General features: G+C 29.6%; 1 protein-coding gene across 7 annotated transcripts in view; it reads right to left on the bottom strand.

The window, feature by feature from the left end:
- Positions 1 to 23,197, bottom strand: part of LOC143079060 (rho guanine nucleotide exchange factor 11-like) — a 102,627-nt gene that overhangs the window by 23,774 nt on the left and 55,656 nt on the right. For 5 of the 7 annotated variants that reach the window (XM_076254206.1, XM_076254208.1, XM_076254212.1 and 2 more), the window contains 18 exons: positions 23,000 to 23,071; positions 21,381 to 21,533; positions 19,752 to 19,853; positions 18,690 to 18,758; positions 16,680 to 16,787; positions 15,908 to 16,015; positions 15,094 to 15,262; positions 14,173 to 14,278; positions 13,410 to 13,587; positions 12,736 to 12,747; positions 10,661 to 10,766; positions 9,995 to 10,102; positions 9,417 to 9,473; positions 8,230 to 8,274; positions 6,022 to 6,120; positions 5,601 to 5,724; positions 3,936 to 3,983; positions 1,344 to 1,427 (listed from right to left, as the gene is read on the bottom strand). In XM_076254206.1, the coding sequence (XP_076110321.1) occupies positions 1,344 to 1,427; positions 3,936 to 3,983; positions 5,601 to 5,724; positions 6,022 to 6,120; positions 8,230 to 8,274; positions 9,417 to 9,473; positions 9,995 to 10,102; positions 10,661 to 10,766; positions 12,736 to 12,747; positions 13,410 to 13,587; positions 14,173 to 14,278; positions 15,094 to 15,262; positions 15,908 to 16,015; positions 16,680 to 16,787; positions 18,690 to 18,758; positions 19,752 to 19,853; positions 21,381 to 21,533; positions 23,000 to 23,071 (1,748 nt within the window). The remainder of the gene's footprint in view (positions 1 to 1,343; positions 1,428 to 3,935; positions 3,984 to 5,600; positions 5,725 to 6,021; positions 6,121 to 8,229; positions 8,275 to 9,416; positions 9,474 to 9,994; positions 10,103 to 10,660; positions 10,767 to 12,735; positions 12,748 to 13,409; positions 13,588 to 14,172; positions 14,279 to 15,093; positions 15,263 to 15,907; positions 16,016 to 16,679; positions 16,788 to 18,689; positions 18,759 to 19,751; positions 19,854 to 21,380; positions 21,534 to 22,999; positions 23,072 to 23,197) is intronic. The other 2 variants (XM_076254213.1, XM_076254209.1) reach the window with 2 other exon arrangements.

The raw sequence follows: 23,197 nt of genomic DNA, 5'->3' as shown, positions 1-23,197 counted from the left end.
TGAATAATTAATACATATAAGTTAGCCACCTACCAACTGCGAGATTTATTTTCAAACAAAACACTTTTGGCTGCAATCTAGATTTCTATTCACTGCCTCAGTAAGTTGTTTACAAATTTATTAAATAATAGGCTACTTCACGACCAGTTCGACCATATTGAACAGGGGGCAGATTTTCTTGAAAGAGGTGAAAATAGTATGAAAGTATGGGAATTCCTATTCATGTTTCCAAGCAACTGTTTTCCTGCATTTTTCAAACCATTTTTACCATCATTATGAAAATCTGCACCATGTATAATATGGCCAAATAACTGTGAAGTGGCCGATTTTGATATTAATTTATTTCACTACTGTAAATTCAGAAATTGTGTTTTATTATTATGCGATTTTGTCATTTTAGATTAAAAAGTGATTTTAATTTTTGGGATATTGAAAAAAAAATCCACATAAAAACTTTCAAAATGATAGTTTAAATTTTGGTGATTATAACCTTGTAAACATCACAATAATTCAATTAATTTAAATTAATTTTCCACCCAGTCAATTAGTTGTTAACTTATCACCTCTGTTAGTTACTTTATATTTTACCTACCAAAATCTACCCTTTACTCATGTTTTGCTATCTTGATTTTTTAATTACATGCTCAGGATTTCATGTAGAAACCAATAAAATAACAGTGCAGTCAATAGAAAACTAAACAATGAAGTGTTTTGGTTGAAATACATAAAGTACTTAGGAATCTACTAGATTGTTGTACTAATAGCAAATAAATTCTAAAAATCTACCTGATTTACTTAGTGGGAAAGAGATTCATGCAAATACTATAACAATTTGCTGATCTCTAAGGAAAAAACTGCATATAGGGAGAAATAAGCTTTTTAGCATAAAGCTCTTATAGTTTTGGTGCAGTTATACTTTATAGTGTCAATTCTAAAGGATTTCACTATTTATAACTCTTACTTTTATGGTTTGAATCAATATTGGACTTATAGAGTGTTGGGAATATACAAATACCCTGTCCTAAATATTACACTTAATAACATATCAAACTATTTTGGGATATTGCTACTTGCTTTAAAGAATGACAAGAAATCCCTTTTGACAAAGACATGCTTTGCATTGAAGCGTGACTGCTATATTTCAGAAAGTTACATGCCTCCTTAATCATACAAATGCTATAAAACAGTGCTTTAAAATTCATCGGACACAATACCTTTTTTCTCCAATTGTGAATCTCCCTTAACCATGCAAACTGTGATACAAACCAAAAAACACAAATAAGTTGGTTAAAAAAACATCAACTAAAATTAGAACATGCCATTTCACGTCAAAATGTGGTTACCTTTTGGCCCGTCTGGCCGGCCGATCACCTTTAGAATCGCCACGACTTTTCATACTTTCTGATCTTCCCAGGTCTGATCCTTTCCTATAGCATTAGATTAAAGTTTGGTTAGCATATAAAAATCCCTTACAACATGTAGCCTAAGCACAGATAGCATGTAAATTAGTATAAAGTGCATCAAAGGCTCTTTGGTAGTTTGCAAAGCTACCAAAACAGCTCCCTTTATGTGATTGGTAAACATTGTGCCATTTTTTCTGCTCACTTGAGTTCTCTCAGTCATTTTATAAAGCATCTGAATGTTTTAATATCAATAAAATCATGTGTAAGACTCAAAGGTTTGAAAATCACAGATCACATCTATTGATATAAAAGTACCATTTGTTTTTATATGCACAGAATGTTAAAAAAAAAATTTGGAGGAAAAGAAGGAAATCAAATCTGTCTACTCTATTGAATAAGAATGATAAGTGCAATGAAATTCAAGTAAATACAAAATAACAATTTAAAATCATTATGATATTCTCAATAGAAAAAATCTTGAATTCAAAGAATGAATTATCACTTTAAGATCTAAAATTCAATGGAAGTGTGTTTATAACATAAACAGGTCTTCAAATTTACAGTAAATCTTATATGAATCTAAATAAAACTCAAAGTATTGTTTAAATTCAGCTATGCATGTTAGTCAAGGCTTCAGCACCAATGCATATATTTCATTTGTTATGCAAAGCAATACAGCATTAAACATCACTCTTACATTATCATACATTTGCAAACTAACACATTTTCCCCTAAAATTACTCTGATTTATGGGTATAAAAGTTAAAAAAAAATTAAAAATAAAGGGTTTCATCCATACTGCAGCCATTGTTGTACCAGATTTTTTGATGAATTTTCTGTCCTTTCATATCTTAAAAATAATGATTGTTTCAATTGAGCCAATCTTATATTTATATTTAGTGGGGTTTTTTTCTTTCAAAATAGCAAAATTTCTACACATTTTTGCTGTTTCATTAAACTATATTTTTTATGTCTTATTTAGTTAATGTTCTTAAAAATTAAATTGTAAACCAACGGAAAAGAACAAATTAATAACTGAAACATAATAATCTTAAACATGCATTAAGTTCTTGACATGCACAAAACATGCAAACCAAACATTCAATATCAAAGCAAGGGAAGTAACTGATTCTAAGCAATACCTGTTTCTAATATCATTGTAAAAACTTGCAAAAAAAAGATTTTAACTTATAAAATATATAAGAAATCTTCTACAAGAGCAAAGTGATTGAAGCTAATTTCAAAAGCAAAAGCTATCAGCAGTATTGTAAGGGATTTCTTAATTAGACGGCATGAAAAAAGCCGTAATATTAGTAACTGTTTGGGAAGATCAGACAGGGCGGACTAACAAAACAAAAATGCTCTTTCAGTCAACAGAAAAAGGCGGGAAAAATAATAATGGCTGCAAAATATAACTGGATTGTAACATGTTAGCTTCAATGCTGTACAGAAATCACGAATCAAAACAGGGGAACAGAGGAATCACTCATATTTTCATATTTAGCATATTGTGTTTGCTGTATTATAGCCTGCATATAAATATATATGTACTTAAGTAAATTCACACTCCTATAAATAATATTCACTGTCATTCAGATATAAATATACACACTCAAATTAAGTATATATTAAATAACATATTGTATATGAATATATCCATGCTTTTCATGAAACATGCTTATATTTTTACATATATTAGCTAACAGGGTTGCTTATATAATTTCTATTTCATGTTTTATAAAATACAAATTCCTGCTTTGATATCAATAGTTGAAACAATAAAAAAAACATTATTTCATATCCATTCATTTACATTATTTTATCCCACCATCAACAAACATCGGTCAAGGTATTGTCTTATTTAATCGTGAAATATCTGTCATTTTCTATCCACTTCATCAATTACAGACTACTATAGTATATGTTCAGAAGTTTTTGCAATGTTTGTATTACTGCAACAATTGCTACAGAAATGGACTATTTGTAAAAAAAAAAATGGAAGACAAAGAAATTTTCTCAATGCAACTATTAAAGGTCATTATTTGATAGTCTTTTTAAAATATGAATAACTGGAGAATATTCTAAAAATTTCACCGAAACAGCCAATAGCTTGCTCAACACAGGTTGTTCTCAAATGAATTCCATGTTTTATCCAGCAAACACATAAGTTCAACATGTAAACATTTCAAACAAAAAAGAAATTTTAGAAAGCAAGGATAACCAAATGGGCTGCTCATTGTAAGATGAAGATCTTGATTAGTTCCCTTCATCAGCTAACAGTCAAGCAATCAGTTTACAGTTCTGATAAACTATTGAAAATTTCATAACTATTTTTACCAAAAAAAAATTTTTTACAGAAAAAGAAAAAAGAAATTTATACGAATATGAACTTTTGAAATGTATATATTAATGGAATGCATAATCTGAAGAAACCCACACAGTTAAAAGTAGTAATTTAATCATGCATATGTTGATTTTATGCAGTATTATTTGTCTGAACTACTTTAACAATGCTGTCTGTTTGTTGCTTACATGTTGTTTTTGACATAGAGGAAAGATTGGGACCGGCTTAAACCTGAACTGAAAACAGAAAATGACATAGGTTCAAATAACAATATGTAATGCCATAGTTGTATGACACTTACCACACTTAATGTACAGGTGCATCATGATGAACCTTTACCCAACCCCTTTAATGCACAGGGAACCAGCATAGAAGATATAGATAAAGTAAATTATTGCAGGTCTTTAACTTCATACAGAAATAATGTTATGTACAATTTTTTTAATATCTAAACCCAAAATATATCAAAGTTTTGGCCATAGTTTAGAACACCACCGTTTCTGAAATATTTCAACCCAAAAATACTAAGTTTAGACCTAAATTTTTTTCAAAGATCGATCTCCAACATTAAAACCCGGAAATACACTTAATTTGAGTTCTATTTTTCTTAATCCTTCATATTCTTGGACATTTGAACCCAGTTATAAAGTTTGGAACATAGTTTTTTATTCCACCATTAATCTGGTAGTAGAGCTTTCATTTATCATTTAATTTCTGTCAGTGATTCAGTGGTTGTATTTGTTTTAGATGAATGATGAGCCTCCCTGTAATTACTCTCAGAATATGTCTGTATTTTCTTTGACATAACATTTACAAGTAACCTTTTCAACTATCCATAGATAGAACCTTTCCTTATTAGTAATGGACATATCTTTATTTATGTTCCTACTTGCAAATACATGTTCATTTTTCATTGTTTTATGTTCAATTTATTTTCACTGATCTCTTCAGTATTTTTTGCCTTAATAATCAAATTTTATCAGTATCTAAACAATTTTCCTTAAAACCAAAAGAAAACACATTAGCAACAAAATTTAGTTGGCAAGTAATTAAAGCTAATCGACATTTCTTTAGGATTGCAGCTTTTTATCCAAAACAAAACTAGATGCAAGTTCCTCCTAAAATTGCCTATTCTTTAATCAACAGAATTGATTACATTCACAAGTAACACAAAACATTAATTAAGCTTATACAAAATACTTTCTTGTAAATTAATTTTGAAAAGAGAAAAATATTCCAACATATGATTACATCTTAATTTTAATTTTCAATCTAGTCTATCCATGCTTCAGGTATTAAAATGTGGTCCAACAATGCATTAAATTCCTTTAGAAACATTGTGTCTACACCATCATGAAAATAATATAAATAATATTTCTATAAAATAACAAAGCTATAATGGTGGGATAAAATAAAGAGAATGCATCTGAAACAAAGTAAGTTTATTAACAACTCCTTGGTCCGTCATGTTTTATTGTTTTATTTTTAGGCGCTATTCAAAAAAAATTTAAAGTTTATTCAAATCTTAATATTTTAAGTTTGGTATTTAGAAATAACCAGCAATCAACAAATCAGTGTAAATTCTGTACTAACAATTTTGTAAAGAAACTTATTAATTTTTTATAGTGAAATGTTTGCATATTTATAATTCATATGCTGGAAATATCTAAAAAATTAAAATATGATCTTCTTTTCATTCTAGGTTCAAATAAACACCAAAAATCTGTTGTTTTTTTGGGTTTTTTTTTTTTTTTTTAAACTTAAACATAAAACAGGTCCATGTCGACACCAAGGATAACATCGAACACTATTAAAACACATGTACCAAACATAACAGCAACCCTGTTACCTACTTTCGTTTAGGTGGATTCTTCCCTATTACATACTTTTGAGGTTCAGTGGGCTCTAGGCCTGGACTTCGTCGTTTATCACCCTGTAAATCTTCAAAGTTTTGAACCAATCGATTTACCGAATGTTCTGAAAAAGAAGGCTCAACATTTGTTAATCAAAATCTAAACATGATTATCAGAGACTAAAACCGAAAATCCAGTTTTTGTACCTTCAGAAATGAAGTCAGGTGGTTAAATTCATCCTATATTTAAATTCACTCGATTCTTTAAATCACACAAATCACATTATATGCCATGTATTAAAATTAAAAATATACACTTAGTTCTTTTAGAAAATGTTACACATTCAATACAAATTGAAGGTCATCTTTGTGTAAGACATTTTATTGGATAAGTTACCAGACTTTTGATAGTCTGTTGTTACCTGGTTTATCCTCATCATTGGGTGGTTCTATATTAAAAGATGTATTCTGGTTAGGACTAGGCGATAATGTATCTGTTTTATCGGCTGGCGGTGGATAGGCTGAAAGTAAAAAACAACATGGTATAAAAAACATTTAAGCTGAAGCAATTATATATACAAGTTTTAATATCATCTTGTTTTGATTTTCATAACCTAAAAATCTGACCACACATCTCATACTCACCATGAGGCAAAATGGTTTAGTCGTTATGATTTACAACTTTTTTTTACATTGGAAACTAGATAATATATTTTTTTTCTGCGGGTCCACAATTTCACACTTATTTGTAACATGCACAGTTCTAAATCATTAAGTAGAAAATCTGTTAGCTATTAATTATAATATAGTAATTTAACCTTAAAATTATATAAAATAACAAAATTCATAAATATTTCTATTTAAATGTCCACAAGTAATTCACTGTTTCAGATTTTTATGCATTTTGGGCAATATTTTCAAAAGTGTAAACCAAATGTTGTGATTGGTTTAAAACATTCTAAAAAGAATGGAAATTTAACCAATGATGTAAGGTTATTTTCATTTTGGTGTACAAACAATGAGATTACCCATAGTCCTTTAGATTCTGAAAAGGAAAATTAGGTCATAAATGACTTGTTATACTGAAACAAATCATCAACTTTTATATAATATGCAACAAAGACCATCAACCAAGTTTTAGTAAAAGCAAATATGGATAAAGCATAAATAGATACATTAGGATTGTCAGACACAGATGCCCTGAACTATTCGAAATGTTGGGAAATGCTACCATCACTACCTTAATGTATAACTGAAGTTGGGCAAGCAGGGGATGAACACATATGCTAGAATGCCAAAAAAAATGGTTCACAATATTAATAGAACTTTTTCACTGAAATAAAGTCAGATATACAGATAGATGGATATCTAGACCAATGTAAGAGACCTAGATGATGATCAAACAGAATCAATGTTTAACCAGCAGTAATATACATCAATTAAATGGTAGTCAGTAAAACTTGTATTGTTGTTGATTAATGTTTTACTGTATAATAGAATTAATAGATATCCTTTATATACCATTAACTGTCTTTGAGAAATGAATAAAACTTCAGAACTTAGTAAAATTCCAATGAATGTATGGAGGACCATACATATGAATACACAAGTGTTATTCTAATGCCCCCTAGAGTTATTAAAATATTAATATTGATAGTGGCTGAGTGACCAATTGTCAGAAAGTTTAAGGCAATCTGAAGCGAGTTGTTTTTTTAGCAGAAATATTAATATTGATAGTAGTCAAGTGACACATGTCAGAAAGTCTATTATGGCAAGTTAATTTATTTTTTTAGCAGAATTGCATCAGCATTATTTTGAATAAAGCATTTACATTCAGATTGCTCCTCCCCCTTCATATCTTTACCTTTTAGGCCTGTTGAAAAATTAGAATAAATCAATTAACAATTTTCAAGATGTCATGGGTCAAAGGATTGGTCAACCTATACATAACTTTTGTTTTTGCTAAGGCTTTGGTGATCAATGTTACAAACCAGGACACCTTTTTACAAAGGAACACCTAAGACTCTGGTTTAACAAGTTCCAAGATTGGCTTTATCATCTTTGGCAAACTACTACATCTCATATTAAAAGTATTCTTCTGTTCTTAACTTAGTGCCTTTGGTGGTGTTTTTTTTTAGAAAATCAATGATATATATTGTGGAAAAAATCAAGCTAAGCAATTTTAAGTGAAACTTTCACCAAAATGTTTTGAATACAGATTTATACCACAGTTTCATAGCATCAAAAACACTCCATGTTTCCATAGGCGATAAGATTTTTTTCCATCTAACAGGGAAATCATTTGATTCAGAACATTATTTCATATAAATGTTCCTAAGTGCTTCTTGATCATAACAAAATCTTTCAACAAATCTGAAGAAAATCGAGATTTTCAAAACACTCCAAAATTCTATATAATTTTTGCAAAAAAAGAAAAATAGTATAAACAAAAGATGTGCTAGAGTCAGTTTTAAAAAGGAATAACTACTTTATACATTGTTATACACTGGTTATGTCAAAGACAGTACATACATGGAGTATTAATGAATTACTACAATGTGTCTGTCAGGGATAAGAACAAATCAACTAAGTGATTATACGTGTAAAGCTAATTGGTTTGTTTTCCTTACAGAACTGGTGTTGATATCTGTTTTTGGAGGAGAAGGGAGAGTATTCTGAAACAAACAACAATTAATTGGTCTAAGATCTACTCAGAATCTACAAAGCTATGTTTAGCTTTTGGTTAGCTTATATCCACTTCTATAAAAAAAAAAAAAGACAATGGTTTGATTATATATTTTTATAAAAAATGAATAATGTTGAGTGGTGCAGTCAGAGAAGTGACTTTCATTCATATTTGTGTAACTCATTATTCAGAATTGGATGAACTTTGGGTATTCTAATTAAACAATATTATGAATGTCTTGCCCAATCTATGGTTTATCAACAGAAGCTTAATATTATTTTCCTTTTGTTTAAAACAAAGAAATCACCCATAGTTCATACAATTCTGAAAATGTAGTTAGTTATGGATAAAATTATATTAAAGCATGAAGAATATAATAGGACTCTGCATTCTTATAGTACTGTTAATTTGCTTATCATGGGTGGGGAAATACATATCAATATACATTGGACAGGAGATATTTTTTTTCACTGATATGCAATATCTATCCTGTCATAACTGGTCAATAACACTTGTGATTGAGTGTTGTGACCCTTATAGATACATGTCTATGCTATATAACTGGGAAGAATGTTAGTTTTAATTAAAATGGCATATGCAAAAACCATATCCACATCACTATAACTCTAGTATTACACCTTAACTTTTCTCTCTAATATTTCTATGGAGTTAAAATATATTCTAAGACACACAAAGCTCTGGCTATAATTCATAACTACATGCTTCCCTCTGTATTTAAAAAATGTATTGACTGAGAGCACATTCTGTTGCAACCTCTATTCCAATGTATGATTTTGAATATTTCAGAATTCAAACTTTAGGAATTGACGTTTTCTCTTTTTTTTATATGAAAAATTTGTTATGACCAGAATATTTTTTACAAAAACTTTTGAATAGAAAAACTATTCCTTAAATATTACAGAATGTACAATCAAAATGAAGTTTTTGGAATAAACTGTAGCAAAAGAAGTGATTAAACAAAAATTAAACTTTATGTATTGAATTGACCTTATACCCTGGCACATAAAATTAGCGAACAAATCTACAATAAAAAACCAGCAACAGTTTTTATGTGGCAGAAGACAACTACACTGTAGATGACTAGAGTTTTAGTGACTACGTTTTTAATACCTGTTGTCAATAAATCTGGTATGACCATTTTAACGACCCCACCTAAAGCATTTCCACCTAAAATAATGTCAACAAATGGTTAAACCTGGTTTGGTCAGAATTAATAAGTTTTGCACATGATGATGATGTAAAAATTTTAAAAGGATACAAAGGAATAATCAATGTTATGTTGTAAGGAATATGGCAGAAATACGTAAATGGTATGAAAATTGATTGGACGGTTTTGTGTCTAACAGCTATAAATTTCATATATAGAATTGAACCTAGAAGCAATTTATATCCATCCTAAATATTCTATCTAATTATCCAAACTCACTAATATCCTATAGTTTCTCATCTAATCTTGAAGGTCTTACTAAAACTACTTTTGGTGCAATATAACTTTGTGATAACTGATTTGCCTATAAGAACAGCTTCAACCATGCAAAGCAATAGTTCTGCTTATTCATATTTACATATTTTTTCTCACTTTTCAAAAAGAGATAACCTTTCCCTTTGTTTACAACAGGATTTTTTTTAGTATACAAGGGCAAAGGTTATTGTTAAAGCACATTTAAAGTTGACAAGAGTTGTTTTACCTGCAGTAGATGTTGGCCGGAAGTTACGAAATTTACTTTTCCCTCTTTGCTTCCTACAAGGTTCATCCAATTCATCTATGCAAGCTTTATGTACACTCAAGTCACATGCTGAAAAAGTAAAAAAAAAACACACTTTTATGTACAATTAAATATACATCGTTCCACCTCATATTAAATTTGATGCTTAAAACAATTCCTCACCATTTTGTCCACATGACATACTTACATATTTGTTTAAATTAATGTTTTATTTGAGAAATGTTATTGAGACTCTTTTGCTAATGGTATTCTTACATGCCACAATGGATTTGATTTTACTGTTTGTTTTGAAATAATTTTTCTATACCATATAGATGACATGGTTACAAAATCCTTGACACATCTGATAATTTTTGTTTTAATTCATTCCTGATCATTGGTCCTTTTTTTTTTGCATTATTGCATTATGGTGAGACTCAGTTGTTCTTGATTCTTCATCGGTGTTGATTCAATTATAAAAATGTCCATTTTCTTCAGCCTCAATCTAGAACAGTTTGGAAAAACAGTGAACATGCCTGATCATGTCATATAAAAGTCCTAGTTGAAGATCATAAAAGAATATATAATGTAGGAGCATCATTAGGAAATAAATAACAATAACAATATAGTTGGACTACGGTGACCTACTTTGGCACTGATATGCTTGGTAACCAACTCCCCAAATAACTTTATCACAGTGAATACATTTTTCTACTTTATAATAATGCTGTAACTGAAACTGGTGTTGCTGCACCTGTAAAAAAAATCGTAAAAAAAAATCAAGAAATGTAAGGTTTACATCAATGAAACACTATTATACTGTAAAATCACAAATTAATGTGATTTTGTTATTTTATTTTAATTTTTTTAATTTTTAGGGGACATTAAGAAAAAGCCTGTTTAATTCTTACAAAACATTTCTAAATGCGATGTTAAATTATTGCGATTATTACCCTATTGCAATTTAGCAATAATAAAAACATTCATCACAATAATTTCTGAATTCACAGTAAACTTACAAACCCCTAAAAACAGCTATAGGGCAAAAGGAAGTCTTTGTCTATAGTATATCAAACTTTATATCTTCACAAGTTGTAAACTGTTGTTATCTTTGTTATCTCATTGTATACATCATGGGAAAAACCAATGACAAGAGAATCAAAGATAAACTCATATCACAGAGATATATCTTTGAATTTTCAGTTCAGTATTTTTGTGATTTTACTTTTTTCTTATGAAAAGCCCAAAAATCAATTGTTTGTTTACACAGGTAACCATTCTGATTAAAAGTTATTTTAATATGATAACCTTAATCATACATTTAAAAAATTATCTGTTAAAATATGTCATTTGAATTATACATGCAAATATATAATTTTTTATTTTCATTAGTTATTGAGATAACTGCATTAGAAGCGTGTTACACTGAAATTTTAAAAATGTTAATCGATGCTGCATATTTTTCTCAATAATGGGAAAAAATCCACATAGTACTTTACACATGATTTATTTTCCTAAAAATATGTCTACCATTCATGTGTCTATAAAAACATGCAACCTTTATCATAATTTCAAATAGCAAGCCAGTTTATTTCTGATAAAGCAAACAAATAGATATGTTCTAGAATTTATATGATAAACATATAAAGCACTTTCATGACAGTTTTTTTTCTTTCTTTTTTTCAATATTTGGGTTATTTTTTTTCAAATTTTACAATTTATCCCATTTTTTTTTTTAAAACAGTAGAGGACAAATTTCAACTTTGACTGCTCACTCAATCAAAGCAATGAGTGGGTTTTGAATTCAATTTGCACAGTAAACTTAGCATTGTATTAAGCAAAGAAACATATTTTGGCAATATTGTGATTGAGTTATTTCCCTTAGTCCATAAAAGAAGGTTTTAACTTTTTGCCACTTTATACTTAATAATATTGTGGGATTTTTTAGCATAAAATACCAACCAGTTGCTTGATACGATCAAGGATAGCACTAACATTCACATGAAGACTTGGGAAACTTAAATCATCCCTACCATTTCATCATATTGTTGTGTTGTCTAATTTCCCAAAATACAAGAATTCTAAGCACCATTAAGACTAGGCCATAACCAAAATGCCTCCATACGAAATTGTGCATTATAAATTATACGTATTCAAACAAACTATGAAATCATTTCTTAACAAAAACCAATCATGGGTTATATGAGTAATATTCTAAGTATTGGTTAGTCAACAGATTCTCAAAAAGTGGAGGTCGAGAGGTCCTGGCTGCCAACATTTTACAAAGGACCAATACAATTTGTGCATTTTGCAATAGAAATAGTAGTGAGAACCAGCAGATTTTCATCAAGGAGAACTAAGGGAATACAAAGTTTTCGAGAACTGTGACGGAAAGGCATTGACTATAAAATCTAGTGTAAGGGCTTTGACTGTGGTCAGCCAACCATGCATAGTTATTTTAAAGTACATGGAAAAGAATGTAGTATTAAATGTTGTAAATATGTGCTAAGTTAGCCGATTCCTTATATTTAATCATAAAAAAAAAGATTGTAACTCTAAATTGGTATACAGTTATTGTATATTTGAAAACATTTGAGGGCCTATATGTGAAAAGATTTGCTCGTGGTTGTATTGAATATGCTGGCCTATGTATATGTGAAAAAATTTGTTTATGCTTTTATTGTATACGAGGTCCTCATCGATGATAAGTTAGTACTACTTACTGTGCTGACTTTCTTTAAATAAAGAATTTATTATCATTATTATCAGAGTCTATTAACTATTTCTCTCGCTCATATAATAAACAAGAAGAGATAAGTTTGCAATATAGCTAACCAGTCAGGAACTATGGGAATTTGTGTCCAATTTGTCTAATCTTTAGCCAAATGATGTTATTAGTTCAACATCTTATATTTAGTGATAATTTATGACAAGAGATTGGCTCTGACTTAACAAATAGATAATTTTCCCCCTTATATACAAGGGTGCCATAGCAAGCAGAGAATCTGCTTACTCTTCCGGAGCATCAGTCTTAAGTTATTATCTTATATTTTTAACTGTTATTTGTCTTTTCATCTTTTTTTGTTCTTTTACCATGATTTTGTTAGATGTCTTTGACTTCTGATTCTCCATTTAGTTTGGTCAGCCTCTTTTTCACATTTTTATATCAGGTAAATTACAAGTTCCTTTTAAATTTACAAACAAATCTCCATACAAAAGAATACTATTCAGATCTCTCATTTAAAGAGTTTTCTGATAGCTTTTACTCTATAGTAGATCTTTCAAATCCAATTATCTAGCCTACCTTTTACTTCAGATCAAAAATATTACTTTTTTACTCAGCAATATTGACAACATTATATAAACAGATTTTATTTTTCATTCAAATTTTGTTTACCTTTTTCTTTTGTTGTCCTATCTTTAATAATCGTTTATCTTTGGCTATAAAACTCTGGACTCTGTCCATGGATGAGTTGTGTCTATTAACACCAACATTACGTAGGAATGTATTGAGGGCCCAGCCCATGGCTAATTCTCGTTCTGATTTTATTGTATCTTCTCCACCATCTCCCTTGCTGCAAAATGGTGAGAAAAATTGACATGAACAGTGGTTTTCTAGTTTGAATTGTTTTACATTGTCTTTTAGGGCCTTTTATAGCTGACTATTTGGTATGGGCTTTGCTCATTGGTGAAGGCCGTACAGTTACCTATAGTTGTTAATTTCTGTGTCATTTTGGTCTCTTGTAGAGTGTTGCCTCATTGGCAATCATACCACATCTTCTTTTTCATATATAAAACATTTTAATTCATACATGTATGAATCTATGAAAAGAGCAACATTAATGTGATAGGTGGGTTCTGTAGAGTGAGTTGATTAAGATTAGAACAAAGTAAATAAATGTAATCTGAGGTATATGTAATGTGATTTATCAAGATAAACAGATGGACACCTAAACTGTGATTTGAAAGAAGATGATAATATCCAATAGCTGATATAAATTTGACTTTTATTTTAATTTTTGTTTTGTTTTATAAATTCACATTTTTTTTACTTTCATTTATTTTCAGTTATTCTTACACAATGTTTTGATATTCCATATCATTGGTATACAAGCATTTTAAGAACATTAGCACTCTGTTTGTTTTATCTAAGTACTTACAAGCACCTATCTAGATGAGGCATTACATATTTTTCTACAACGGCTATTTCTTCATTTTTCTTCATTATGTCCTTTAACTCATGAATGCCATACATATTACCAAACCCTAAAAACATCAAAATACTTTTTAATATATGAATAATGAGGTAAGAAGTATATCAACAAATTACAAAATATATACCACACATTGAATTCTGCAAACACATCTATAAAGATGGAGTGGGTTGAGGTTGATAATAATATGGATGTAATACTGCAAGGCTTAAAGTGTATCTATTTCAAAAATTCAGATTATAAAATATTTCAATTTAACTTGAGCTAAGGTTGCAACTCCAACATGCAAGCTGACCTTTGTTTTTGGCTGTTTTGTTTTAGGAATTTTTTGTTTTAAAGTTTTTAAAGGAGTAAAGATTTGATTTGCTTGTATTCTATATGAGGGCCTACACATGTTAAAATTAATTGTTGTTTGTATTGTATATGAGGGCCTACACATGTTAAAATTAATTGTTGATTGTATTGTATATGAGTGCCTACACATGTTAATATTAATTGTTGTTTGTATTGTATATGAGGGACCATGTGTGTAAAGATTTGTTTTCCTTGTATCTTATATGAGAGCTTTTCTTTAAATTCATAAATAGTTCACAATATATTTTATATGAACTTTGTCTTATCTTATATATGCAAAACAAATGTAGTGAAAGTTTGTTAAGGATATTCCATTAAAATGTATTTGGGAGGGTAGGAAGGGAAGTCAAATTATTGAATGCGAGTCATGTATGTGTCTATTACCATTATGCAAAATTATCTTAAAAGTAGTCCCTACCTACCCTCCCACGTACATTTCAATGGAATAGCCCTTAATGATTTTAATAGATAAATGGTAATAATTCAACCTCCAATCTTTAGTAATTAACTTACCTATTTCTTTTTTGGAACAAAATTCATGAAGCATATTTTGTAATTCTGTCTGTACGCTAGCTCGTGCATGATCGAACACTCTCCGTAATATATCCTCTTTATCATTTCTATACACTAATACATTGTCTATTTCTACACTTATACTTTCATCCACATTCAGTTTTAAAGGCTGAAATCAGAACATATAATCAGAATATTTAAAATAAGGAAAAATAATATACTGTAGATTTGTCATCATTATTTTTGGTAACAATTTTTTGCATCTTTTTTTAGAGGGGTTCAGGGAAACCAAAAATTAAAATATTCAACAAAGTTTAAACTGACTAAAGGCTTATTACTAAAGCACAGAATCAAATTGCACGAATTTTTCCTTAATGTATGAACATTGGTACCAATTCTACTTTTCTATTGTAGAACAAAATGTAATGCCTCATCTTAATCTGATGAGTTGAGCCTTTTGCCACTGATCTTTTTATTATTTGTAAAATAAAAGACATTGTTACATTTGTTACGTATCTTTTTTTTTTTGTGAAAAAAAATCAGGATAACTGTAAATTCAGAAATCATTGAAATGTTTTTCTTATTGTGAAAAATGCAACAGGGTTATAATTGCAATAATTCCAACTCGCATTTTGAAATTTTTTATATGAACTAAACAGGATTTTCCCCCAATATGGCAAACATTAAAATCGCATTTTGTCTAAATTGACAAAATCGCAATAATAAATGTATACAAAGATTCCTGTGGTAAAATCTGATCACCAAAATATGTTGACTAAATATTGATGTTACCGTTGCAGTTCCGTGTACTTACCGATCCTGCTGCCACAAGAAACGTGGAATAAATTTCAAAGGCCCATTTCTTTAATTCTTTACATGTACCAGGAGTAGTCCGATAGTAACCAGACACTATGTAAAATAACTGTAATACAAACATGTGTAGTTAACCATACGACAAAACGTGTAATTCAAAAAATGATAAAAAGTGTGTAACTTAACATAAGACAAACTTGTGTAATAAAAATGCAAAAAACTATTGACACAGATGTCATTTTGATAGTGTAATGCAACTGTTGAAACTTGAATCACAAAACTTTTAACATATGAACTAAGCACAATTATCAAAGTCAATGGACCATGAACAAGAGAGAGGTTGAAATAATTTGCATTGAAATATGATGCATTCACATAAATTATAATTTCAAAAGACTTTTTTAGAACCAATTTGGTCAATTCATAAAATTGTGATATATGCATGATTTGCATAGCCATTGGTTTTCCTGTTTTAATGGTTTTACACTAAAACATTTGGGGGCCCTTTATAGCTTGCTGTTCAGTGTGAGCCAAGGCTCCCTGTTGAAGACTGTACTTTGACCTATAATAGTTTATTTTTACAAATTGTGACTTAGATGAATAGTTTCATTGGTACTCATACCCCATCTTCTTATATCTATGATAGCAGTAAATTCTAACTTCATGGTAATGATTTTGACTTTTCTAAAACCTAAGACCTGGACTTGATGATGGAAGTTTTTAACGACCGTCACTGGTTATACAGCCCTCGCACGGTCAGAACCTGGACTTACCAGACTTGACGGGTCTTCACTCTGCGTCATAACATAATTTAGAAAGACAGCCAGGTGTGGGGGTCTACTCTCAAGTAACTTCAGACTGCTGAAAGCACCATTGTTAACCTAGAACGAAACAAAGTTCAGTGAAATACATTTAAACATGACACTACTATAATTGGATGATAGATGTCTGATTGATGTGACGGTGATCATATAGTCAATGTACAACCAAACATATTCCAATAAAGTAAATTGTTCAAACATGATGTATGTAAATTCTAAAAATGTAGACAACTTTGCTTATCTAATATATAACATGAATGATTTATTTCAATGAACGCATTACCTTCCATTATATTGTTTTATTTTCTGATTATAAATCTTGAAATCTTGAAATCTGATCTTTTTCTTACATTATATAATCCACAAACGAAACTTTTTCTATTTTAATTATTATCGAAATTTCTTTTCAGGTTTACTGACTCAAAGATAAAAAGACAAAAAACAATGAACACTTTAAACATTCTAAATGCATGGGAAATCATTGGATCTTCCATGTAGGCATATATATGTATAATTTTCAAATTCTCATGTAAAAGGATTTGTAAAAGCATAAGAAAGCTGACCCCATCACCCAGAACAGTATATTCTAATTGAAAGTATTTAATCTTAATATACCAATACCTAAATGCTTGAAGAAAAACAGTATTTTTTTATTTGTACATATGTGTATGGGGAAAATAATTTAGTCATGACAGCATGCAGTATAATTATCATTCTAAAGGATATTCTCTGACCATAATAATATTATACATTAAACAATCATATTATAAATTATAATTTTTTAAAGATGGCATAAATTTTCACTCATTATTTCTTTATTAAAAGTTAGGTTACCATGCAAAAGATGTATTAAACACCTTCCAGTTAATACACTTATAAACGTCCTTTTTCTTTTATTAACTTGTATTTTGAAATGAAAATAAAGTATTTGGAAAGGGTTGACAGAGCACTTTTAAAGCTGTGGAAATGAAGGTTGGAAAAACTAAAATAAGCAATAAAAAATATATATCAAAGCATCTAAACTGGGTGCATTTACTATTTATTAGAACAAAAGCTATTAATAAAAAAAAATTCATCATTTTTTATAAACAAAAAGTCTTCATAGATATAAAAAAAAATGTATTGTTTATATACAAATCGTTCAATCTAGTTATATGAGTATATAGTTGACCTATGACCCTTTTATTCAGGCAAAAATGCTGCAAACTAACTACCCAAGTGACTGTTTTAGTGGTCTTGTAGTACAAAGCAATTTAGTCTTATGTCGAAATAAAACAATGACCACTCAAATTACGACATTATATAAGACATGATAGATCTAAAGGTCTAGAAAATAATTTGAAAGTGAAGGAATTGAAACAAGGAGTTAAACATAGTCAAAATCATTGTTGAATCAATCAAAAATGCACCTGTCCAAGTCAGAAACCTGATGTTTACTCAATCAGTGGTTGTTGTTCAATGATGTGGTTCAAAAGTGTTTCTTGTTTCTCATTTTTTAAATGGATTAGACCATTGGTTTACCCCTAAGAATGATTACACTAGCAATTTGTGGGGCTCTTAATAGCTGGCTGTTCTGTGTGAGCCAAAGCTCTGTGTTGAAGACCGTACTTTGACCTATAATGGTTTACTTTTACAAGTTGTGACTTGGATGAGAGAGTTGTCTCATTGGTACTCATACCACATCTTCCTATATCTATCGAACATTGTGTTAACAGCTATTACCTGAAATAACTATTTGTTTTGAATAAGACCTTGAACTTTGCTGACAACATGTTTAACATGTATATTCAGAACATTAACAAATAAAATATCATAAAAGGTGGCATTTTTGGATTTAGCTCTGAATAGATATCTAAACATCAACCTGGCCCCCTTTTTTTCTTTCATTTAGACAATCACTCAGGAGTTATTTAGAGAGGTAGTTATAGGAGGTTGTTAGTGCTACAAAGTAAAAAATAAAACCTCTAAATTCTGTAACCGTGTCAGGAAATGAGAGGCGTTAGAGTTCGATGATTTCCGTCTTTCCATATACTGAAACCATCACCAAAGCAGTGTCAAATCAAGTTTTATAAGCTTTCAATTATTTCAAAAGTAAAAGCCAGTTAAAAGATTCAATAAAAATTAATTCTATATTAGTTCAAAGAAGAAAACAAAAATGTAATTATATTATCCATGTAATATTAACGACTAAATTAGACAAATAAGTTATCTTAGCATCATCATAATTAACGTTTTGGTAAGGCCATAATTATTTTTTCAGTATTGGTCTTTGAACAAAAGAAAAATGTGTTTTTTGTTGAACTATACACACAAAAATCTGTTCATTGCCTTTTGCAGGAACAAAGGTTCCAACTCTCAGACATAGTTGACAAACAATTGGGCTATTGTTTCAGTTTTGTAGCTCTAAAATGTCTTATAAAACTTAGAGACTTCGCTATCTTACTCTTGAATGTTCCTAAAGACACAAAAAAAACTTCCAATATAGAAAATTGAACTATATGTGACTTGGTTAAGATCTTAAATCTACATGTAATTATGGCAATCATATGTGAAAAGTATTTCACAGTAACAGAAGTTATATCTAAAATCTTTAACGAAAACTTGGGCTGATTTTTTGGTCGTATCTCATCTTTCATCAATTTCTATAACATTTTAATTTTCTTTTTTTCTTCTGCCATTGACTACTATTTGAATGAATTTGAATAAAATTTCACAAGGTAGATTAATTGTCATAAAGCAGTTTAATAAAGTTGTGAAGTGCTAGGAAAATCTGTGCAATAATTAATGGTCTGAAATATATTATCACACAGTTATTGCACAAGCATTTTAAAGCTTGAAAGCAGTTATAATTCACTGTACTATTCCAATAAATTTCCCTTTTCTTTCTTTTGATACTGACCCGTTCCGCCAACAAATATAATTGGCTGTAAACTGCAGAGGATATTGTTAAGAATGTAAAACTGATTTTTTTTTTAGATTTTCTGAATATTGACAGCTATTTTTGTACAAGCAAGCTAGACTTACTGTGCCTGATGGCTCCTCATCAGAAAATTCATCGTCCTCCATGGCTATAATGTCTTGTTGGGCTTTACCACTACCTCCTAAAGAACCAGCTTGAGTGCATTCCTGCAAAAATATATGTCACAGACTCACATGATCACTTGTATTTTCTTTAAACAGTATAAATTGATATTGCAGTGTTATTTTTAAAATATCTAAAAATAGAAATCTTAAACCCTCAATATTTTGCAATGTAATAGTCAAAACCAATGAAATGATCTTTTTTTCTAAATCCACTTTTCTTGACAATTATAATATCAAGGCATCCTCAATGTTGTGATCCAGACATATTCAAAGCTAGTCTGATATTCTTTTTGACCAATGTTGTGATCCAAACATATTCATAGCTAGTCTGATATTCTTTCTGACCAAACATTTTCAATATCTTTTTTTCTCTTTTTATTTCCTATCGAACTGTAAAATGTCTATGTTATTATCAAAAGGTAGGGAATATTGCAATATTTATAGAAGGTTGTTGATCATCTCAAAGAAATTGTTTTTCTCACCTGAGCCGGTACAGCGAAAGCGAGAAAAGGAATCGAGATGAGATGACCAATAATAATCTGTTTATCGCTATTTTGCCAATGACGATATTATAATTTAGCAACACCACGTGCCTCCTTAGTTTCTAGCAATAATTTTCCATCTCAAGCAAGTAGCATGATAGGAAAAATTATCAAAAAAAAAGATCAAAGGAAAAATGCACAAAATAGCGATAATGATGCAAATATAATGGGATATAAATGGAGAAAAAACAAATATTGAATTGCAGAAAATGATCAGGTAAGAGTGGTGCAATTTTCAACCAAATTTCTGATTATTGTAACTAATTAATTAGAACTTGATTATTGACTGATGCCAGATAATGACACTTATTTTACAAGCGAAATAAAATCTGCTTGCTTTTTATACATATTTCTGTCTACATTTAATTTAACAGAACATTTTAATGAGGTCAAGGATGGGTGTATTCAGTTAGGTGTGTAATACATGTGTCTATCTAATTATGTAACTGGACATGAGATATTAACTGAGGTGAATTAAGCGTAGGATTGTTTGCAAGTAATACTTACACCTTTGGGTGTATCTTTGAGTGTAATTATCTGAAAATCATGACAGTTGATAATCATACCAAGTCTCACTTGCGTGAGCGATGCAAAGGCTTATTTTCGTGCAGTTTTTTCTGCCTTATATGCAAGTGTATATCTAAAGTAAAAGGGTTGTTCGACCAATCTTTTATCAATTTAAGGGCAAATAACATGTCAGAAGTTTGCAGGTGATGTTTGAAATGGTGTAGAAGGTTTTTGAAAGTCATATAAACACATAATTAGTTTCATGATATGTCTTCAACTTAGTATTCTGTACCATCTCCAAAACAGAGTGATTGCATAGATCCAGCAACGCTGAATTAATAATGATTGCAGGCTTTTTATGAGGTGAATATATCCTCGTATCGACCTCATACAAAGGCTATTATTTCTTGCTTGAGCCAGTACGGCTATAATGATGACCTCCATATGTTTATTTTTGTGACCTCTAGTTGTTTGGCTGCTGTCTCCTAATTATATAGTAGATTTTTGATAAGCTACTTACATCATAACCTGAATCTTTAGTGGTACCAGATGAAACCGAATCGTTGTCTTCACTTTGGATAGTTAAGTTTCGTGCATGAATCGGTGTGGGAGATGAACTTGGACTTATCGTAGGAGATTCTGAAGTATTACCGCCGTCTAAAATGGTTGTAGGCTGAAAAAAATATAATTCAATGAGTCACTTATATGATAAACTTTTAAAGCAGGTAAAAATTTGAAGTTATTTGGTGAAAATTTCAGTCAATACTTGGTGTCTTCCATCTCATTCTCAAATATCCCTCTGTGGTCAGTGGAAAAGAATATCTTGGCATTTGGTACAAATTCAACTGTTTGAAATATATATCAGATTTCATACTTTATAATATTTAAATAAATCTTCTTTTTTTCCAATGCAAAAAGTCAAGTTCCTAAAACACTTTAAATTTTAAAATTCAATATTAACATAAGATTCATAAATTCAGCATTAACTCATTATTCCAATTTACCTGAAAACTAAAACCCAGCATAACAGTTATTATGTAAATACAGCAGTAATTTATAATTCAGTCATTAAAACTGGGGGATGAAAAACTTTTATATACTCTCATATCAGTAATTGCTAATATTAATACACCCACCGACTTGGAGGATACTGAAATCAAACTTTATTCTACTTACTGATTGAATAGATATAAATGTTATCAAATCTATAGAATGACAAAATGCTTTTCCTTTCCCATGAAAAACAAGGAAATATAAAATAGCAGAAATGTGTGTGGTAGTCAATGTACTACATTTTTGTTTTGTACATAAAATACAAACATCTATCATGATTATATTTGTATAAATAAACCAATTTTTCAAGACGTTTCGGCCATTGACCTTCGTCAGTTGTTTATTTTTCCTCTAAACTACATGGCTGACATTTCTTTTTCAATCATTGAAAAGATGTTATAGATAAAAAAAAAAAGATCAAAGGAAATGCACAAAATTTATCTATAACATCTTTTCAATGATGGAAAAAGAAATGTCAACCATGTAGATTAGAGGAAAAATAAACAACTGAAGAAGGCCAATGGCCGAAATGTCTTGAAAAATTGGTTTATTTATACAATTATAAAGGTATGTTCCTTATTGGAATTTTGAAAACAAGGATGATTTTATTTGTTGGATTTTTGTGCAATACACCCATTAATTTTTTTAAAAGATATAAAAATTTCTCTTAAAATGGTAACTTTTGAAAAATAAATTTACCATTATAACAGAGAGAAGAATTGGGAGGGAAAAAATAACATTACCAATCACAATACTAACATAATTAAATTATTTATAAGTAACGATGACTTATCCAGTATCATTGGTATAATAACTTTTTCCAAGGGAGCATTCAATGTCCTAATGTGAAATGCAGAAAGACACAATGATATGCCAGACCAAATCTTATTTTAACTATGTATAGAACATAAGGAATATTTTAGTCAGTCCATGCATTTAAAGTTCAATAACTTTTTATGTGAATGTTTCAATAATTTTATTAAACACTGTGCATGAATGAAACAAAAAATTGTGACATTAATTAAAGAACATTTTCCCAGGACCATCATTAGGTCTTAAAACAATATTAAGTTTTCAACCTCTTACAATGTAATTAATAGGTCTACTATCCCTTCTAACAGCATACCTCCTTTTGGCTACAAAGGGCATCATGTATCGCTACAGACAATCAGATATAGGTATATTATTTATCATTCAAGTAGCTCTGTACATTGGTACGTATATTCATTTAATTAGTTCTTTATTGGTACATAGAGTAACTTAATAAGCTCTGTATATTGGTAA

This window comes from Mytilus galloprovincialis, chromosome 6, assembly GCF_965363235.1.
Source record: "Mytilus galloprovincialis chromosome 6, xbMytGall1.hap1.1, whole genome shotgun sequence".
Lineage (NCBI taxonomy): Eukaryota > Metazoa > Mollusca > Bivalvia > Mytilida > Mytilidae > Mytilus > Mytilus galloprovincialis.
The sequence above is the reverse complement of the archived record's forward strand: the minus strand, read 5'-3'. Positions and strand labels throughout refer to the sequence as shown.